At 44.9% G+C, this 17,149-nt stretch overlaps 1 protein-coding gene across 13 annotated transcripts in view; it reads left to right on the forward strand.

Moving 5' to 3' along the window:
• OPA1 (OPA1 mitochondrial dynamin like GTPase) overlaps positions 1-17,149 on the forward strand; it is a 165,440-nt gene that overhangs the window by 145,356 nt on the left and 2,935 nt on the right. For all 13 annotated transcript variants that reach the window (XM_073578662.1, XM_073578663.1, XM_073578668.1 and 10 more), the window contains one exon: positions 16,980-17,053. In XM_073578662.1, the coding sequence (XP_073434763.1) occupies positions 16,980-17,044 (65 nt within the window). In that variant the 3' untranslated portion in view covers positions 17,045-17,053. The remainder of the gene's footprint in view (positions 1-16,979; positions 17,054-17,149) is intronic.

A 17,149-nucleotide genomic window follows, 5' to 3' on the forward strand; every position in this document is an offset into this window, starting at 1 on the left:
TTACCCCCAATCATGGTTTGGATTGATATGCCAACGAGGCTGTGGATCTGAACCCTCCTTCACACTAGCTCTGTGTCTGACCCAGCACCACCGCCTCCTGCTTGACTGACAGCCTCTGAGTTATGTGACTTCAGTGAAAAGAGGAAGCGATGCTGGGTCGGACATAGAGCTGGAGTGACAGAGGCTCCAGATATACAACCTCATTAGCATACCAATCGAAACACTGGACATGTAAAGGTTTTGTTGGACTTGTCTATGAAAGAGCTACATTCACATATAGCTTGGGGGATGAAATACTGCTTACAGACTCCCTTTAGTCACAAGAAATCAAATAGCAGAAGTCACATGACACCTTTATCCCCTTGTACACCTTTAGTAGGATGGATGACCTTTACATCACTTATATCACACCAGAGATGTAACCTCTGGACGTCTCCCATGGCGAAACTGGTCTAAATCATTAAATTGCTTAAAGGACCATTTACATGGTTACATTTGTTGTGATCACTATAATGATGGAGCCGGGTAAAAGTAGAAAATACAGAAACTATTGTTGTATTGTTCAGATCGCTTGCTCATATGTAAATTTATTATCAGTGTGAACCACAATCCAGCACCCCCTTTTGCAGACTTGGGCTCCGTTCACATTTATATGTCTGCAGATACATGGGATATTGGAGAGAGATGGACTTAAATGCTGTACACTAATTGCCCAGTGCGTGACGCGTGCCTCCTATTCTGCCGCTGTTTGTCTGCTATGATATTGCAGGAAGCTAGCAGAGAGGCTTGTGCAGATGCTAGCTTCTTTCATGGATTTCTTGGATGTAATAAATCCCCCTTATTTTATGAAAATAAAGGCACAGGTATGTTGAAATCCTATCTGCCCAATCCGTCTTAAGTATCGTCGGACTGTTGGTCTACCGCAGACATGTTAGATCATCTGACAAGCCTGCTAATGTTTGTGGCAGCTTCACGGTTCACTGGAAAAAGAAAAATCTGGGTGTTTTTTTCCCCTTTGTGTACAGTGACTATAATTTATTATTTTTAATCAACATTAAAATAAAAAGCTTTTGAATGTGCAGAAGTCTTGTGTCCACTAGATGGCAGCATTGTGCTGGGTGTGAGCGGAGGGCTTAGCGAGCTGTGGGAGAGCAGCGTGCCTAACCTCCTGCCTCTGTTTACCCTTCCCTCCGAGCGGAAGCCTTGACATCACCCTGGCAGCAGCCGTTGTGTCTTCTGACATCAGTCAAGGCGCACAGCTCACTTGTTCAGACATGTTCCTTCATTTCTCTGCTTTCTTTCTCTCCGTTCTTTATTTTAAACTTTTATCTCAGGCGACCGTTCCACAAGTAATCCGTTGTTGCTGAGCGACATCTTCATGCTGATCATGAACGATTAGAGCATTGGGCTAGGTTTCCTTATTTCATTCCGGGAGTTATTTCCGGTCACTGAGGGTTAAACTGGGTGCTCTCCGCGCAGCTACCCCAGATAACACGAGCACAAAGGGGCATACATTGTGTGATACCTGTCTCTATCGCCAGGATTAATTGTCCTTGTGTTGGAGACACTTCATCACTTTGAAATGATTTTATGCATCACCGCACTTAAAGCAGATCTCTCACCATACTCCAGTAACCGGTGTATTTGCAGCACGTTACTGGGACAGGCCCATTATACTATCACGCTAAACCGCAAAGAATACTGGTATGCTGTATTCATTAGAGGCGTGCTGCTATTTGGGCTAGTAATCAGGGCTGTGGAGTGGTTATAAGATACTCTGACTCCTAAAATATATTGTAAATTGTGTGCAGTAGTACAATGCAGGATGTGCTGTGTAAATGTTTTCAGAATTTGGGAAAGTTGTGAAATGTCCTATAAATGTCTGTTCGTCTCCTGATGTAAGGATCTGGGCTTTTAGTTGAGATGAATCTGTGCTGCACTTTATGTACATGCTCAGTAGTGATCAGTGCTGTGGAGTCAGAGAAATTGAGGTTTGTCTTCGCAACTCCACAGCCCTGCTAGTGATACAGTGGAACTGTTTTCATTCTATGCCTTAAAAATCCCAGTCTCCTCCAAGAAACACTATTTACCTGTAGATATATGCAAATAGTCTCTTCTGAGAGGAGAGGACTGGAACTCTAGTGCCACCTATTAGTAGTAGCAATCCGAAAAGTCAATGTCGTCCCTCTAACGAGTATTGCCACATGACTCGTTAAAGTCGTTAAAAGCCAAAAACAAAATCTCACCAACTCAACAGGTGCTATATCTGTTACTACTTGGAGTATACATTTACTATCGAATGGGGCCGATTGATGTGGGAAGGTACACATTTCGGTAATGACTGACTGTGCTGAATGATGCACAGAATATAGGAGAAGTTTAAAGGGATTTTCCCAAGAACAAGGTTTGTTAATCAATAGATCTTTGAATAAAAGGAAGTTTCACAAATGGATGTGTTTTAAAAATATGTTCCTGTGCTGAGATAATCCTTTAAATGTTCCCCTGCTGTTGTGTACTGTGCAATGGCCGTGTCTGACCGTACAGGGACATGGTCTGATCGTACCAGGGGAGGAAACGAGAGTGGATAAAGAGATTGTGGCATGCGATCACAGCTGATTATTTCTTTGGGGTAAAACATTGCTTTAAAACAGGCAGGGAAATGTTTTGCCTCACATAAAGAATCAGCTGTGATCCCATGCTGTCCTGTCTGTATACTTTCTAAAGGCCACGTCTCGCATAGCGAGATCGCTGATGCGTCACCGATTTTGTGACGCAACAGCGATCTCGCCAGTGATCTTGCTACATGTGACACATAGCGGCAGCCTGAAATACTGCAGCCTCATAGAGAAGTGTCTGCTCCGCAGCTTCTCTCCTGGCTTGGGTTGATTGACCAGTCCCTCCATATACACAGGATATTTATGAAAGGAGCAATTCTTATCATATCCTTGTCTAATTAATAGTCAATACAAAAATATAACTAAAATGCAGCTTTACTTTGATGTGATAAAAAGTTGTCTCCATTCCTTGCTGACTCATAGATCACTTCAGCCACACGGAAGACTTGATATCTGCATTATTAATGACTGGGATCAGCCCTTGGTCACAATACATGCTGATAGAGCAATAAAACTGCTCATTATGACACATGTGACGAGCAGCTTGTGACTCCTTTTTTAGGAAGGAGATAAAGAAATCTATTGTGAGCTTCCAGGCTGAGGCTTGTGAGCTCCGGGTGTCAGCTGCCCTGCGGGTCCTCCAGCTAATGAAGCATCGAAAGTTAGACAGGCTGCCTGTTTGTGACCTGGGCATGCATGCAATAACATGTGTTCTCTATCTGGTCTCCACGGCTCTCTTCAGACCATCTCATTCGCATTAAAGGTCATTCACGACCTGACACCTTGCTGACTTCTCTATGTCCATAATGAAGTTATTCATGCTTTTCGTAGAAATTCAGCATAACAAGGGTGTAAATATTCACCAAGATATTTTAAAATGGGTGAAATGTAAAGGACCTTTTATTTTGCTTTTTATGAAAGAAAGGTGTGTGCCCTTCAAATGTAGGAGTAACTGAAAAGTTGTAATGTTCCCCACATGGTATCCTCGTAGGGATGCCCTGCGGCCCCATGCCTTGCAGCTAAGTTGACAGCTAGCTGTGATAACATGGCCATAGCCTACTGATGCTGTGAACCGTTCTGGATCTTGTATGTGAAAAACCTCAGTGTACAGCATTGAGAGCTGCTCAATATTCATGTAGTCACAGGTGATCTGCGCAGGGAATGGGGGTGGGGGTTGAAAAATTACTGATAAATAAACTTTATGGCAAACTTGTCAAAAACTGAAGTTTCATTATTCTGTTTTCACTTTACCCTTAAATTAAGGTTATCATTTATATTATTATGCTTTGCTCGTATAGCACTATCATATTCTGCAGCACTTTACATAAATTATTATTGCTGTTCTCATTGGGGTTCACAATCTACATTCCCTATCAGTATGTCTTTCGAGTGTGGGAGGAAACCCACGCAAACACGGGGAGAACATATAGACCCTTTGCAAATATTGTCCTCGGTGACGCTGCAAAGCTGCAGTCCTAACCACTGATCCGTACATTCCTTCCAGGTGTTATTCAAATCAATTGACCTTTTTAAATTAGTTTTCATCAGTTTTAATGCCATAAATCAATAATGCTGAAAGATATGAGAAGTTTTATTACATACTATCAGGGAAACCTGCCTAAAGCTGGAGTCACACACAGCGACTCACCAGCGATCCCGACAACGATATCAACGTGTCAGGATCGCTGGTGAGTCGCTATGTGATCGATGGTGAGCTGTCACACAGACAGCTTCACCAGCGATTAGCGCAGCGACGCCGAGCGCGCGGCGTGGCGTGGCTGTGTTCGTTAGTTACCAGCGCGCTGATGCAGGGAGCTGGTAACTAACGTACACATCGGGTATCTAAGGGATGCACGTCTCTTGGATACCCGATGTGTACGTTAGTTACCAGCAGATCGCTGGTCTCCCGCCTGTCACACGCAGCAATGCGTGCTGGCCAGCGGGAGACCAGCGACAAAAGAAATGTTCAGCGGTTTCCTACAGCGATCAGCGATACAGGCGGGGGGGGGCGCGGTCGCTGATTGCTGTCACACACAGCAATCTCACTGGTGAGATCGCTGTTGTGTCACAAAACTTGTGACTCAGCAGCGATCTCGCTATGTGTGACGAGGCCCTTACTTATGAGCCGTTCCTTTTCCTGCCGCCTCCTAAACTGATTGCTCACTCTGGAAAGCAGCTGAAATCCTTCAATCTTAAAACAGACTGGCAAACCACTGAGGGATCAGATTACTTCTTGATATGATGTTATCTGACAGCTATTTTTTTTAGTAAGTGGTGCTTGGTTGGTTCACAGCTGCACTGCTCAGTACTGCTGTATTATGATCTTTTAGAAGCTAGTATCCACTCGCTAGCTCAGTCAACTAAACATTAGAGTTGTAGCCTCTAGAAGGGAAAACTGCTGAAAAGTACAGGATGCAAGCCATATATAGTGTTACTCCTCCTGTATAGACATAACATCTTCTTTTGAAGTGACAAATACACTTTACTTAAAATACTATAATCCCTCCTTTCAGATAATCACTCTGGAACTAGAGATGCCTGAATTAGCTTAATCTTTAGTATTCAAGATTTGTTTTGCTGCAAAAACCATGTTGCCTTTTAAAAATTGTTTTGTGTGTGTTTCGGATGCATTTTTACATGCGTTCTTTTTATACTCCCCATTCTTGCGAATGAGTGAAAAACGTTGAAAGAAATAATACTCTGCAGGTATAAAAAAAAAAAAAAACTCGAAAGGTTCAAATCTGCAAGGAAAAAATAAAGCAGCATATGTGTAAGAGAAAGAATTCACTTTGCTGGTTCTGTAAAACACCATGTTTTTTCCCTCTGCAAAACCTCAACTTGTGAACAAGCGCTTAGATCAACGGAGGGATGTGTTCTGTTGTCTTGCATATTCATATGGACATATAGGCTTGAGTACATCTGTGCATTCATATGTTGCAGACAAGGCAGTCCGCGGGATAATGGGATAATACGGACCCATAATTTGTTACACAATTTCTCCCGAGCGCGATGATACCCCATATGTGGTCAAAAACTTCTGTTTGGGTACATGGCAGGGCTAGGAAGGGAAAGAGCACTATTTGTCTGGAGTAGATTGTGAATGCCATGTGGCATTTGGATAGCTCCTCACATGTGAAAGCAGCAGAAACCCTTCACAGGTGACTACATTTTTTAACCAGGGCTGTGGAGTCAGAGTCAGCATCAGTGTCATGGAAATTGAGTCGGAGGTTTGGCTTACCGACTCCACAGCCCTGGTATGAGGGAGTTGGAGTCGGTGTCATGGAAATTGAGGAGTCAGAGTTGGAGTCGGAGGTTTGGCTTACAGACTCCACAGCCCTGTTTTTAACCTACAGGTGATTCACTAAACGTTATAATATTTAGATGCAAGAACAACAAAATTTAATTTGTTTTCTACAAAAATACTGTTTTAGCACCAAATGTATTATTTATACTAGAGGTAAAAGGAGAAATTGGCCCCTACACTTTGTTATGCAATTTTTCCTAAATGCGGTGGTACCCCATATGTGGTTGTACACTACTGTTTGAGTACATGGCGGAGATCGGATGCTTGGGTTTTAGAACACAGATTTTGTTTCAATAGATTGTGGACTCCATTAGTTGAGCCCCTGAGGTTCCAGAACAGCAGAAACCCTCCCAGGTGACCCCATATTGGAAACTTCACTGCCTTGGGAATTTAGCTAGGGATGTAGTGAGTATGTTGGACCCACTGAAGTTTTTAACATTGAGACGTCAGAAATATGACGTTTTAGCGGTAACTATGTAATTTTTGTATTTGCTGAAAATTTGTCAGGTACACAAGGGTTAATACGTGAACCTGAACCCAGAATTTATTGAGGCAATTTCTCCCGAACGAGGTGATGCCCCTCATGTCGCCAGAAATTACTGTTAGGCCACAAGTCAGGGCTGAGAAGGAAGGAACACTGTTTGGCTTTTGGAGCACAGATTTTGGTAGAATAGTTTACAGGCGACATTTGTAGAGGCCCTGAACTGCCAGAACAGTAGAAAAACCACAGAAGTGACCCCATTGTAGAAATTGCACCTCTCAATAAATTCATCTATCTCCAGGCTTTTTTTCGGGAGAACTGCAAATATGCCAGTTGAGTGCCTATGCGTTGTGCCCCCATAAAGTGTAGACCCCCCCCTACCCCATATGATGTAGCACCCTCATACACTGTGCCCAGCTTGTGCTTCTGGTGATATGCACCTTGTAACTTAACTGCTTATTTTTTGTGGGACAAGATAGGTTTTTTGTACCATATTGGGTTACATAATAATATTTTTAGGATCACTTTTTATTCAGATTTTTCAAACACAGAATGAACAAAACTCAGCAATTCAGTTATTGTTTTTATGTTTTGCGCCATAAAAGTGATAAGACCAAGTTTTTCATCGGGTCGATGCAATTACAGCAATACTAGATTTATATGGTTTTGTTATGCTTTGCTATTTTTACACAATGAAAACAATATTTTACGAAAACATTTTTGCCTGGTCATATTCTGAGAGCTGTAACTTTTTTATTTTTTTGCCGAATGAGCCATGTTTGGGCTTGTTTTTTGCAGCTCTCTTTGGCATTTTCATTTATACAAATTTTTTGTTTTACATACAACTTTTTGATCGTTTTTTATTCACTTTTTTGTAAGTCTGTATGATGTAAATGTGACACTTTTGTCATGTTTTTTTTACAGCTTTGACCATATGGAATAAATAACATGCCAGTTATATAGAGCTGGTCGTTGTTTGCAATCATTTTCAGGAAGAAACTGAGTAATATCTGACAGAATTGCAGGGGTGTCAATACTTTTGGCCACAACTGTATAAACTAAGCATTTTTGCGCAGTCATTTGAGTTATTGGTAATGGTCTAAGGACTTGAGCCTCTTCTATCAACTTCCGCATTTCAAGGTTTAGTGAGAAGTTTAGTTACTTTAAAGAAGCCTGTATGCTGTTTGACAGCAAAGCCCGATCTCAAAAAGACTGCACATGATACTAAGTGGTGGTAGAGGCCTTATTACAATTTTCCCCTTTTGCCCAATCATTTATTTAACACCGAACTGCTCCTTTTGATTTGTGAAGTGAGAAGTGGCAAACTGAACGATTGTCTCCACTGTTATTTCTGTAGGCAGACATTATAAATGACCCTAATGAGCATGGCTGGCGTTTCCCTGGAGTAGGCACTAAAGGCACAGAGGGCACAAATATTTATAGCCATTTAACAGCAGCATGAGAAGTGGTAATTGTCTGCTGTAATGATGGAGCTGTGCAGCTATTCGTATGGAAGAAAGCTTCTCTCCAGCACCTAGCCATGCGGTTACAATCTTGACCTCTTTTCCCGTGGTTTGAGCATGCATGCTTCAGACAAGGGACTGCTCCACTGTTTTCTTGACCTGCTGACAATCCATTCACTCCCCATCTGTTAAACTTAGAGAACAGTAGATGCCCTCTCGTTTTATAAATCTTTCCTTCCAGGTGATAATTGACGCTCTGTCTCATTGAAGGCAGCCTTGGTGGTTTCTTTTTTTTTTTTTTTTTTTTTTTTTTCCTGCTCCCTAATTTTTTAGCGCTTGTTTTGTGAACTTGGTGCAGAGGCAGCACAGAACTGTAGTGTGGTGGATAATAACTCTTTATGTTAAAGGGAATCTGTGACCCAATTTTTTGACTATCAGCTGCCGGCACCGCCATCAGGGGCTTATCTACAGCATTCTGTAATGCTGTAGGTAAGCCCCCGATGTAGCCTGAAAGATAAGAAAAATGAGTTATATTATACTCACCCAGGGACCGTCCGGGTCCGATAGGTGTAGCGGTGCAGTCCAGCGCCTCCCATCTTCTAACAATGGCGTCCTCTTCTTTGCTTCCTGTCGTGGCTCCTGCGCAGGCGCATTCTGCTCTGCCCTGTTGCCCATTTTTCACAGTCTTTACTAGGCATTGCTCCTACTAGCCAGTTTCCTACTCCACACTGATGAGGGGCAATACCCCCGAAACAGCTGTCTGTGGATGGATACCACGTTTTGGCATAGATGGTTTCCTTCATTGGAGACTGCCCTTCCCGTGGTTGTTCCTTCCCGGTGAAAGACCTGGCTAGTCATTGCTTGCGTTGAAGAACATGTGATGGTGTCTCCGCGGCTGTTGATTTACATGTTTTTGCATATTTCCCATAAGGGATGGGGGCATTGCTCTAGCATCACTGCGTTGAGAAACATGTGATGGTGTCTCCGCAGTGTTGGATGTTGATCTCCATGAGGTCATTCATCCTCATTTTTCACAGTCTTTACTAGGCATTGCTCCTACTAGCCAGTTTCCTACTCCACACTGATGAGGGGCAATACCCCGAAACAGCTGTCTGTGGATGGATACCATGTTTTGGCATAGGTGGTTTCCTTCATTGGAGACTGCCCTTCCCGTGGTTGTTCCTTCCCGTGAAAGACCTGGCTAGTCATTGCTTGCGTTGAGAAACATGTGATGGTGTCTCCGCGGCTGTTGATTTACATGTTACTGCAGTGCACAGGCGCCGGACCAGGTCAGAGAGGTTCGGCGCCTGCGCACTGCAGTACTCTGCTCTGCCCTCAACAGAGCAGGTAAAGTTTGCCTGCGCCGGAGCTGTGACAGGAAGCAGAGAAGGGGACGTCACCGCTAAAAGATGGGAGGCGTCGGACCGCGACACCATTGGACTAAGACTGGGACCGCCCCCCGGTGAGTATAATATAACTTGTTTTCTCCTTCGTCTCATTGGGGGACACAGGTACTGTGGTGTATGCTACTGCCGTCTGGAGGCTGACACTAAGTATACAAAAAAAAGTTAGCTCCTCCTCCGCCCCGATTGCGGGTGGAAACCTGTTTTATGCTTAGTGTCATTGGAGGCACACATGTCTGGGTTTCTCCAGACACTTTTTTTTTTTCCCTTTTTCCCATGAAGATAAGACAGGGGCGACGGACCCTATTGAAAGGGTCCGATCTCCCCAAACCATCAACGGGCGAGCACGCGTTGAGTATTGTCTCCGCGTATCCTTTCCCGCACCGAGGGACATCTCTGGGACTTTTCCCCGGACATCTATTTATCTTTTTTATTTTATGAAGATAAGACAGGGGTATCGCATCCTATTGAAAGGATCCGATTTCCCCAAACCATCAACGGGCGAGCACGTGCGAGTGTCCCTCCACGTATCCTTTCCCGCACCGTGGAACATTATGCCAGACTTAGCCCTGTCCACCCCTAGGTATTGAAACCTTGGGCTTGCACAGAGGCACAAGACTAGTCTGTGCGGCCCCCACTGCTCCACCAACGCACAACGGCGGTGCTGTATGGCGGCGGACGGTCCCTCTCCTCGCCCCTGCAAGGCGGACGGAGCTAGGTTGCCTGCACCGTCCAAAATGGATTATCTCATGGCCTCTGCTGATGGCAGGTATGGATGGCTGGGGAGGGCCCCTGGGCAGCGAGAGGCTCCATGTCAGCGGTGCAGTCAGAGGTGGCAGGTTTTTGGGCTAGGGCTGTGATCCAGCAGTCTCCATTCCTCTCCCTCCTCCCCCCTCCTCTTCTCCTCCTCGCCTCCCCTCCTCCTCTCCTCCCTCCTAATACCTGCACGTGGAGGGCCGCGTTAGGAAGATCCCCAGCAGTAGTGAAGGAGAGCGCCTCAGGGGGGTGCCGGCGGGATCGCCGGGATAGCGGGGCCGCCAGTGCACGGGCGGGCGGACAGCAGCTAATTTAGCCGGCTTCGGCCTAGGCCGCGGGTGGAAGTTCTGCCCCCCCTCTCTTCTTCAGGGGAAGCCTTTTCCCCCAGATCAATGGTTGGTGATCACAGCCAATGCGAGCCTCCTCGGTTGGGGAGCAGTTTTCCGCCATCACACGACTCAGGGGCGATGGTCGCAACAGGAGGCACGCCTCCCGATCAACTTGTTGGAGATACGAGCAGTACGGTTGGCACTGCAACATTTCCAGCACTTTCTAGCAGGACGTCCTGTCCGGATACAGTCGGACAACGCCACGGCAGTGGTGTACGTGAATCATCAGGGGGGCACGCGCAGCACGGCAACCATGCGCGAGATAGAGCATGTACTACGCTGGGCCGAGGGGAACCACTTGGTGATTTTGGCAGTCCACATACCATTCTTGGAAAATTGGGCAGCGGACTTCCTAAGCCGGCAGGGTATCATGTCCGGGGAATGGTCCCTGCACCCACAGGTCTTTCAGCAGATTTGTCTATGGTGGGTGACACCGGACGTGTCATCTGATGGCCTCCAGGGTAAACGCCAAAGTAGCCGTGTTTGTCGCTCGGTCTCAAGACCCGCGAGCGATCTCAGTGGATGCGTTGGTTCTACCATGGAACCAGTTTCGCCTCCTGTACCTGTTTTCCCCCGCTGCCACTACTTCCGAGGGTCATCAGGAAGATCAAAACAGAGAGGGTTCCGGCAATTCTGCTGGCCCCGTCGGGCATGGTACGCGGATCTAGTGCAGCTTCTCGCGGACGTTCCTTGGCGGCTGCCAGAATGGCCAGACTTACTGTCTCAAGGGCCGATCTTCCACCCGAACTCAAGGGCCCTGTGTTTAATGGCGTGGCCATTGAATCTTGAATCCTGACCCAAGCGGGGTTCGGGCGTGAAGTGGTTGCTACAATGGTTAGCACCCGGAAGTCTACCTCGGCGAGAATTTACCATCACACTTGGAAGGTTTTCTTTGGTTGGTGTCGAGAACACGAGGTTGCTCCACTGTCTTTTTCGATTCCCAACATCCTGGCTTTTCTTCAGTCAGGCCTAGACTCAGGGTTAGCCCTGAGCTACCTTAAGAGACAGATATCGGCCCTGTCCATCCTTTTTCAGCGAAGAATCGCTACCAACATGCAGGTCAAGACATTCATTCAAGGGGTCTCACATTTGGTACCCCCCTATGGAGTGCCCCTGGACTCCTGGGACCTTAACCTGGTCCTGAGTGTCCTGCAGGAAAGTCCTTTTGAGCCGTTACGAGAAATTTCGTTGTCATACCTTTCCAGGAAGGTCGCATTCTTGGTAGCCATAACTTCTATTAGGCGGGTTTCGGGAGTTGGCAGCCCTATCTTGTAGAGCACCGTTTCTTACCTTCTACAAGGATAAGGCAGTTCTTAGACCAGCTCCCCCCTATCTGCCGAAGGTCGTGTCCTCGTTTCACATTAATGAGGACATTGTCCTGCCTTCATTTTGTCCAGCGCCAGTACATCAGGTAGAAAGGGCACTCCACACATTGGACCTAGTGAGAGCGCTCAGAAGATATGTGTTTGTTATCCCCGAAGGGCGCAGGAAGGGACTCGCAGCTTCAAAGTCGACTATAGCCAGATGGATCCGCCTAACCATTCAAGAGGCTTACCGGATTAGAGGCGCACCAATTCCTGCAGGGATCAAAGCGCACTCTACTCGGGCAGTGGGCGCCTCTTGGGCGCTTCGGCACCAGGCCTCGGCAGAGCAGGTATGCAAAGCAGCAACCTGGTCCAGCCTGTACACTTTTTCTAAGCATTACAATGTGCATACTCAGGCTTCGTCAGATGCGAGCCTGGGTAGAAGAATTCTCCAAGCAGCAGTGGCGCACCTTTAGCAGGAGGTGCATGTGGCTTGGATCGGTGAGTCAATCTCCCATCCAGAGACTGCTTTGGGACGTCCCACAGTACCTGTGTCCCCCAATGAGATGAAGGAGAAACATGGATTTTTGTGAGTACTCACCGTAAAATCCTTTTCTCACAGACGCTCATTGGGGGACACAGCACCCACCCTATTAGCCAGTTGGCTATTGTTTATTTCATTAGTATGATTGCTTTTTAAAAAAAAAAAATTAGGGTGGTCCTTTTTCAGACATATGGTATTCTGCTTTAAGGCTATATTGTTTTTTGTGCTCTCCCACTGCTATTGCACTAAACTGGTTTCCGCCCGCAATCTGGGCGAGGGTGTATGCAGCGGAGGAGGAGCTAACTTTTTTTTTGGAATACTTAGTGTCAGCCTCCAGACGGCAGTAGCATACACCATAGTACCTGTGTCCCCCAATGAGCGTCTCGGAGAAAAGGATTTTACGGTGAGTACTCACAAAAATCCATGTTTTCTTATCTTTCAGGTTACATCGGGGGCTTATCTACAGCATTACAGAATGCTGTAGATAAGCCCCTGATGGCGGTGTCGGCTACTGATAGTCGAAAAATGGGGTGACAGATTCCCTTTAAATGTGTGGTCTATGTATGTGGTTTTTCACAGGAATCAAGAATTCTGTTTACATACTTAGTCTGTTTTTTTTGTTGTTTTTTTTTTTTAATATTGCTCTGCCCTATATTAAAGGGAATCTGTCACCACATTTGACCTATGTAAACTATTAATATGGGCATACAGGGTATAGACTGCTGAGAACAATCCTCCCTTTGTGTCTCATATCAGCTGTGTTGTTGCTGAGAAATCCTCTTTTATCACTTAATATAAGTGACCTCTTCCAGGCTCTGGGCTGGATGGTGCCTGGAGATAACTCTGCCCCCAGAGCTTATTTTACATGAAGGAGGCGTTCCCAGTGTGAGACAAGTAACCAACACAGAACAGGAGAAATTAACTTTGTCTTCTTGCAAACACGTTTTTTGGCTTCTCTCCGAGCTCTGCTGTATTGCAGTAATATTGCAGCCCTGTGTGCTTGTGAGCTGGAAGCTGGAGCTGAGAGGAACCTGCAGATGTGTCAGGTATAATCACACACAGCTCTGCAGAGACATCAGGTGAGCAGGGAGCGGCCATTACACATCTCACTGGTAACTCCCCTTCATATAAAATAAGCTCTGGGGAACAGAGTTATCTCCAGGCACCATCCGCCCCGGAGCCTGGAAGAGGTCTTTTAAATAAAGTGATAAAATATGATTTCTCACCAACAACACACATCTGATAGGAGACACACAGGGAGGACTGTTCTCAGCAGTCTATAACCTGTGTGCCCATATTAATAGTTTACGTAGGTCAAATGTGTCAGATTCCCCTTAATTGTAGCCTCGGTGAAAGGGTTTTTCTGGAATAGAAACATGCATAAAAAGCAGACAAACACAACGTACTCAAGAAATAAAGAAGTTTAACTCACAGTTTTGTCTGTGAACTCCAAACTAAATTACCCACAATTCTATGCGCTTGCTATGCACAGAGGTGTACATGAGTCGCTTGATCGTAGCTTATTGACCTGCACCTGTTCCTTGGACATGGTTCGCAGCCGACCCAAAAATATGATCTCAGTTTTGACCACATGTATGTACTTTGATTGTAGAACCCGGTCTGGAAACATCATGGATCACAGTATGGCCTCTGGAAAAATGGCCAACATTGCCAGTGGTGGTGATGGTGTAGGTGTAGAGAAAAATGGAGAGGGAGGCAAGCACACATAGTATGGTATTGAAAGGAGTTATGGAGTTGCTCACCTGAAAAGGTTGTGATTGTCACAACTCCAATAATTGCCCATGAATATTACAGCTGCTGCAGTTCAGTCGACAAATTAAAGTAAACCGTCTTTTGCATATCAATTAGTAGAAAAAGGAGATTGACGTTTCAAAGTAGACTACGCTGATGCAGAGAGGAACAGTTCCAGAATGGAAACGTAATTTCCTAGTCTTTTTTTTTTTTTTCATTGCATTTTGCACTTTTACCGTATTTTGTTTTTGGAAAAGTGCCTGGTGCGAGCACTAAACCGGTAAAATGAAAAACAACAAAAATGATTCCATTCTGGAACTGCTTCCTCTCTACAGCAGCAGCGCTGTCTACTTTGAAACGTTGATCTTTTGGAGTTTTTTTCTACTAACCAATTCTCCTCTTTGATTCTGTCAGTTTTATCCTTCCTGTTTCCGTCTGTATTTGTAGTGAATATGTTTTGAGGGCAGAGAGCTGTACCCCAGGGCTCTGCAGATGAGCTCAGTACCACAACTCATTACTAGTGATGAGTGACGGTGCTCGATTAACGTGTTATCTGAGCATGCTCGGGTGCTAAGGGGGTCTTCGGCGTGCTCGAAAAATGTGTTGGAGTCCCCGTGGCTGCATGTCTCGAGGTTGTTGGACAGCCGCATCACGTGCAGGGATTGCCTAACAGGCACCCAAGCATGCTCTGATAACACCTTATCCGCGCACATCCGCTCATCACTATTCATTACCAGTGACTATATCCAAGTATTTACAGTATTACCTTATAGAGCGTCTCTAAGGGATGACTAAAGTGGGGTGTCGGTGGCACACACCCTTACAGCTCTGTTTCATGCGTGGGTTTCTGAACGCATCCTATTCATCATGCCGACAGTAGAAGATAAGCGCAGGATGCGGCCTGTACCAGCCAGCTGCTGTTTGCTGTTATGTGGGTGGTAGCCATCTTCCCTTTTTAGCAATAAGATCAGAAGTTTATTTCCATGTAGGACGTTTGCTCACTCATCTGAATTGCCATTGTTCTTTCATTTACATCCCCTATTTTATACTTTTATCTGTTCTGTTTGGTCTGTCTAAATAGCAGTAGTAATAAATAGTTTTGTAAGGACCTTGGATGCTTGTTTTCCCCTCCTGTGTTCAGTTACAGGCCTGTTGGGCGGGCATTAGTTGAGCAGCGTTCTTTGTTGCTATTCACATAGGAAGGTGGATAGTATTGTCTTGTTTGATGACAAAACCCTCTTCATACCTTCATACAAATGTCCATCTATGCATGTGTGAAACCTGCTGTAACATACAGCCATCATTTCATGTAGCTTTTCTTATGTTATTGATGCTCCCAAAACTGCTTTTCTCTATTACATAGTCCTTGTATGAAGGGATCGGCTCTGGTATTGGTGCTTTCACTTCACCCAACAGACACAAAGTTAGGTAGGAAGATATCTTGGCCACTAGCCTTACTTTTAAAGGGAGCAACTTTGCTAAAAAAGGAATATTTGAAAACACAAATACCTTAACCTTTTGATCAGATAATTCTTCAGTATTGTTATCCAGGAAAACCCATTTAAAGTAATTTTGCAATGATGTACAACTTTTTCGTAATTTCTCCAATTTACAGCAAAAAAACAAAACATACTCTCCACCTGAACCAGCTGCGCTCATCTGATCTCACCGATGTGTCTCCCAGTGGTCACATGACCGCTCATCCACTCCAGCCTTCTGTATTCCGTCGCTTAGAACCGCCAGGAGATCCGGTGGAGAGATTGCAGTATGCAGTTTTTGTTTGCTGGAGTCAGTAAGGGTACCGTTACACTTAGCGACGCACCAGCGATCCTGACAACGATACGACCCTGTCAGGATCGCTGGTGTGTCGCTAAATGGTCGCTAGTGAGCTGTCAAACAGACGGATATACTCACAGACGCAGCAGCGATCCATACAACGACCTCGGCGGTCGTTGGTATCTTGTCACACAGCGGCTATTCAGACGACTTCCGCCTGCGTCCCTGTGTTCTGCGTCGCCAACGAGGTCGCTCGTTGGCGTCAAATACTGCAATGCATGCTGGCCAGCGGGACACCAGCGATGAAAAAATGGCCCAGGACATTCGAGCACGATCAGCGACATCGCAGCGGGGGGCCAGTCGCCGCTGCGTGTCACACGTAGCGAGATCGCTGTTGCATCACAAAATCGATCTCGCTATGTGAGAAAGGACCTTAAGAAGTGGATGTCGCATTAGTGGACAAACCTTTTAATTCTATTCATAGATATTTTAACTGTAAAATTCCATTTTTTACTTGTGAGAATCGAAGCAGCTATGTACATTTTCCCTAAGAGAATCTGCAAATTCTAGTAGATAAGTGCGACTAAAAAGTTTTTAGTTTTTTTAAAATAAATCTTTTGTTATTAACACTGTCTGTCATCCTATTTTGCTGAAATTCTCGTGTTTATTTAATGACAAGCTTGGTCGTAGCTTTTGGATTTCTATTAGTGCTTGGGGTGTTTTTATTCTTTGAATGGAAAAGGTCTGATATTGGGTTAATACCTTTTAAGTTTGTGCTATGCTCAGGTTGACTGGCATGAGTTTCTGCTGTGGAGATGAAACATATTATGTTAAAAGAGAAGTCAAGGATTAGTGATTGTTCATAGTCATCCCTTCGGTAATGTAGAGGAACAGGTGCTGTTCGGATACGTCATTTTAGGGTAACGTGACCCTTGTCCATTGCATTTGTTTAAGCCCCAAGGACCTTAAATGCATTGAAAAATCCACTTCTAACAGATTTTTTCCTTTACTGATCTGTCCAATCTTTTGTATTAGGTGTGATGACATTTTTTTGATGGCACACAGTTCTAATCATCTCTGTACTCTCAAACCTCCGTTATAATTCACAGAATGAGATAGCTTTTCCTTACTGGATGCCATATATTAGGATATTTGGGAATTCCTTTTAATGTTTTCTTTTATCTCCCTTTAGAAAAAGTACGAGAAATCCAGGAAAAACTTGAAGCCTTTATTGAAGCCCTTCATCAAGAAAAATAGTTTAACTAGGTAACCGGATCCTCACTGTTGCTATTTACTTTATAGATATTTTAAATTATATCGTATGTGTTCTACCACCTTTTGTCTAATTATCTCCTCCTTTAG

Source organism: Dendrobates tinctorius, unplaced genomic scaffold, assembly GCF_039654945.1.
Source record: "Dendrobates tinctorius isolate UK_male_01 unplaced genomic scaffold, ASM3965494v1 ptg000060l, whole genome shotgun sequence".
Lineage (NCBI taxonomy): Eukaryota > Metazoa > Chordata > Amphibia > Anura > Dendrobatidae > Dendrobates > Dendrobates tinctorius.